General features: G+C 38.5%; 1 protein-coding gene across 4 annotated transcripts in view; it reads right to left on the minus strand.

Annotated features, from left to right (window-relative positions):
* Nucleotides 1-5,000, minus strand: part of LOC123505619 (nucleolysin TIAR-like) — a 678,590-nt gene that overhangs the window by 651,598 nt on the left and 21,992 nt on the right. For all 4 annotated transcript variants that reach the window (XM_045257290.1, XM_045257200.1, XM_045257366.1 and 1 more), the window contains exon 2: nt 4,501-4,597. In XM_045257290.1, coding sequence (XP_045113225.1) covers nt 4,501-4,597 — 97 coding nt within the window. The remainder of the gene's footprint in view (nt 1-4,500; nt 4,598-5,000) is intronic.

Genomic DNA, 5,000 nt, shown 5'->3' on the forward strand with positions numbered 1-5,000 from the left:
TAGCTTATACCCACACTTAGAAAAGAAGTATCCGTTTACTTTACACACACTTACAAAAAAAAAACAGGAAACTGGATTTCAAGTAGACAATTATTTTTTTTTTTTTATGTTTTGTTGCATTCAAGTAGGCCTCTTTTTATATTTTTGTTGCCCTAGGCCTGATGCTGCATTCAAAATCAAAATACTTAACCCACACTTACACAAAGAGTAACCCGGTCACCTCACACACCAAAAACAAGTAAGCCTTTATCTTTTTCTTTTTCTTAATCTTTTGTCGTTCTTGAATTGCTTCTCTTGCATTTAAAAAAAAAAAATTACTTTACCCACTTACAAATCCTAATATCCGATCTCTTTCCTTTACCCACACTTACAAAAAAAAAAAAAAAAAAACAGGGAACTGGCATTCAAGTAGGCCTCTTTTTTTTTAATCTTTTGTTGCCCTAGGCCTGATGCTGCATTCAAAATCAAAAACCTTTACCCACACTTACAAAAAACATTTACCTGATCACTTCACACACCAAAAACAAACAAAAAAAAAAAAAACTCACAAACACACAGAGCGAAGAAAACGGTGCAAAAAACTCAACTAGCACAAGAAAACACAAAATAAAACAGCATTAATATTATACAAACCCTGAAATACATACCGAGGAATAATAATAATAAAATACTTGAGTACTCCATTAAAAGTCCAAGAAAAACGGACAGCCGGGTGAGCAGAAAGAAAACGGGACGAGGTTTGGATGGGACACTTACCTTTCCCAGCATTCACAGCTCCCGCTCACAGCTCGTGGTGGCGGTGACAGGAACAAACCACGAATACAACGCGACTAACGAGGAGGAGGAGGAGGAGGAGAGGAGGAGGAGGAGGGTATTGGTGAGGAAAAGCGGAAGAGGAGAGAATAAATAAGGAAAAGATATGTGAGAGAGAGAGAGAGAGAGAGAGAGAGAGAGAGAGAGAGAGAGAGAGAGAGAGAGAGAGAGAGGAGAGGAGAGGAGAGGAGAGGAGAGGAGAGGAGAGGAGAGGAGAGGAGAGAGAGAGAGAGAGAGGAGAGAAGAGAAGAGAAGAGGAGAGGAGAGGAGAGGAGAGAAGATAGATAAAGTGGGAAGAATAAATGGAGAACAGTGAAAGAATAAGAGAGAGGAAAAGAAAGATAAAGAAGAAAGGAAAGGAAAGGAGAAAGAGAAAGAGGAAGAGAAAGAGAAGAGGACAAGAAAAAGAAAAAGATAGTAAAGGAAATAGAAAAAGAAAATAATACAAAGCAGGAAAGAGAAAGAAAAAAGACAAGAGAAGAAGAGGAGGAGGAGGAGGAGGAGGAGGAGGAGGAGGAGGAGGAGGAGGAGGAGGAGGAGGAGGAGGAATAAACAAACAAGCAGTTCTTTTTCCCTCTAATTAATAATGCAAGAATTTTAATATAACTTTTTTCTCCTTTTCTCATTTTCTGTGTGTGTGTGTGTGTGTGTGTGTGTGTGTGTGTGTGTGTGTGTGTGTGTGTGTGTGTGTGTGTGTGTGTGTGTGTGTGTGTGTGTGCCCTTTAGAACTGCTCAGCTTGTTACTATCATTACAAACACAGCTACAAACACACAAACACACGAACAATACAAATAATAGTAATAATAATAGTAGTAATAATAGTAATAATAATAACAATAATAACAACAATTACAACATTTCACAGGATAAATAGGAAGAAAAAACACCAAAATGCAAGCAAAGTAAGGAATTAAACATGCAAAACAAACACACACACACAGAAAATGGATGAAAAATGGAAGAAAACGGGAGGAGTTGAGAGAAGGATTGCAACACACCCAGTTCCCGTTTTCTGTTGCCTTGCTGGATGTTGGAGGGGTCGCTTCGATAAATTTTTTGAAGTATTTGTTTATTTATTGATCTATTTTTTATTTGATTTATTGTTATCTTCTATTATTTTTTTAGGGGTCACTTAAATAAATTTCTTGTAATATTTCTTCATTTATTTATTCATTTCATTTACTGTTGTTTTTCTTATTTTTACTCCAACTTTTTCTTTTATTTATCATTTATCATTTTCATTCTATTTCCTTCGTGTGTGCTCGTATGCCTACAATACACTAAGATCCCGTTTTCTGTTGTCCCTTGGTAAAAGTTGGAGGGGCGACTTAGATAAATTTATTCAATCATTTATTTTATTTACACTTCCTATCTTTTATTTATCTATTTTTTTTTACTTTCTCCTTTCATTTATTACATTACTCTCATTATAAACGCGTGTGTGTGTTTGTATGACTGTTCCTCGTCCTAATAGCAGAGAAACTTGTGCCGCCGTGGTATAGTGGAAGGATGCGTGCTTGGGTTAGGTTAGGTTAGGTTAGGTTGGGTTGGGTTAGGTTAGGTTGGGTTGGGTTGGGTTGGGTTAGGTTGGGTTGGGTTGAATTAGGTTAGGTTAGGTTAGGTTAGGTTGGGTTGGGTTAGGTTTCATTAGGTTAGGTTAGGTTAGGTTAGGTTAGGAGCGTTAGTAAGGAGTATTAGTAAGGAGTGGTACAGTGGAAGGACGCGCGCTTTGGGGTCCGAGCGGTCTCCAAGCGCACGGGTTCGAATCCTGTCCACGGTCCGAGTGTAGGTTGGGCTTCCTCCCTCGCGGCAATGGTTTCCTAGCGGGTGGGCTTTGAGATAGGAGGTACCACAAAAAATACCCCCTTAAACCCAGAAATTCGTCAAAATCCCACATGGTACAAATAAAAACAACCATGAAAAGGAAAAATTATGAAGAGAAAAGAAAAGAAAAGCAAATCGAGAAAAAAAAATTAAAAAACTAAAAATAAAAAACTTAAAAAGAAGAAAATGAAAACAAAATAGGTAAGACGATAAGCCTGCAGATCACGGTGGCACTAAACCCTTCTCACTTGTTGATCTGCCACTCAAACATCACCAACACTTCAAATTAACTCTACGTATAATTAGAGCCATTTTTCCATTCCTCTTTCTTCCATTTATTTCCTTTATTTTCATTCCATTTGTCTTGTGTGATCTCAAGGGCTGGTACGAGAGAGAGAGGGAGAGGGAGAGAGAGAGAGAGAGAGAGAGAGAGAGAGAGAGAGAGAGAGAGAGAGAGAGAGAGAGAGAGAGGAGATTGCATGTAAGGATAAAGAAAGGTTTGCAAGTGAGAGAAAGAGGAGGAGGAGGAGGAGGAGGAGGAGGAGGAGGAGGAGGAGGAGGAGGAGGAGGAGGAGGAGGAGGAGGAAGAGGAGGAAGAGGAAGGAGGAAGAGGAAGAAGAAGAAGAGGAGGAGGAGGAGGATGGTGTAATCGTTGGAAAAAGTGCATTTGTGAGAGAGAGAGAGAGAGAGAGAGAGAGAGAGAGAGAGAGAGAGAGAGAGAGAGAGAGAGAGAGAGAGAGAGAGAGAGAGAGAGAGAGAGAGAGAGAGAGAGAGAAACACACGAACAAGAATTGAGAATAACAGTAATAACTCAAAACAAACACCAACACACTTAAAACACTGTGTAGTTATAATTAGAGCTAGTTTTATTTTTCCTTTCTTTCTCCTTTCATTAATTATTTCTATTATTTTCATTCTATTTGTCTCGTGTGACCTCAAGAGTGTTTCTCCTCCCAATAATGCAGAAATGTTGTTAATCTGCCACTCAAACACTAACAACACACTTTATTTTCTGTCTTTACTAACGAACTGAAATTATTGTGTATCTTTAATTAGAGCCATTTGAATTAGGTTAGGTTAGGTTAGGTCAAGTTAGGTTAGGTTAGGTTAGGTTAGGTTAGGTTAGGTTGGGTTGGGTTAAGTTAGATTAGGTTAGGTTAGGTTAGGTTAGGTTGGGTTGGGTTGGGTTGGGTTAGGTTAGGTTAGGTTAGGTTAGGTTAGATTAAGTTAGATTAGATTAGGTTAGGTTAGGTTAGGTTAGGTTAGGTTAAGTTATGTTAGAATAAAGATCAGATTTGTCTCCCTCCAGCACCCACAATGCACTTCCTTCTCTCAACACGTCACAATAGCGCCATCTAACAAGGAAACTACACACACACACACACACACACACACACACACGACAAACAGTAAAGCAAGAGATGAATCAAAATAAAAGCAAACACAGGAATAAATGAAAATATAAAACAAAATAGAAATAAAGGAAGGAGAAAAAGATCAAGTAGAAAAATAAAGGGAAGGAAATGAAGAATAATGAAAAATAATAAAACAGATAAAAGAAAAAAGAGAAAAGTAAAGAAGATGAAGAAAAAACAAGAACACTCAAACACAACTAAAGACAAAAAAAAACGTTAAAAAAAAACAAAGAACAGACAAAAAGAATAAAACAAGAAAGAAAACACAAACACACACACACACACAAACACACACACACACACACACACAAGCAATAATACAAAACACAAAATCTCAAAAAATCACAAAAAATAAGGTAGCAGAATTTTCCCAGGCATTTTCGAGGCATTTCCAGGCAGTTTCCAGGCATTACCCAGCATTCCTGAAGGTTTGTCGTCAGTACTTACCTCATGAATAAGTTTGCAGCTCCGCACTGGCCCAATGTGACTGAATACCGCCATCAGTAGCTCCTCACTCGCCCCCGCGTCAAGGTTACCCACGTAGCTGTGAGGGAAAGAGACAAATATTCAGATTTATATATTTATTTTATTATTTTTTATTTTTTTAGACACCTCCCCACTCGCTACTGGTTTCTTTCCCGGAATATGCTTCGTTACAGTGTGTGGATAAGAGATGTAGACTTCCTCCTCTCAAGACTGACATTTCTAACACCTTCAGTACCATGACGCGTGTTTTTTTCCAGCTTCAGGAACTTATAGGGATTAAAATAGTGAGGACAGTGGTCATTAATCGCCTGACCTCCATACACCCTTCCTAATGTCCTAATCACACCTCATATTCATTCTGGTTACTATTTGGTGATTTTATACACCTTCAGGAACTCATGTGGGGGATCAAAATAGTGACGACTGTGGCCATTAATCTCCTGACCTCCATACACCCTTCC

This window comes from Portunus trituberculatus, chromosome 1 (genome assembly GCF_017591435.1).
Source record: "Portunus trituberculatus isolate SZX2019 chromosome 1, ASM1759143v1, whole genome shotgun sequence".
Lineage (NCBI taxonomy): Eukaryota > Metazoa > Arthropoda > Malacostraca > Decapoda > Portunidae > Portunus > Portunus trituberculatus.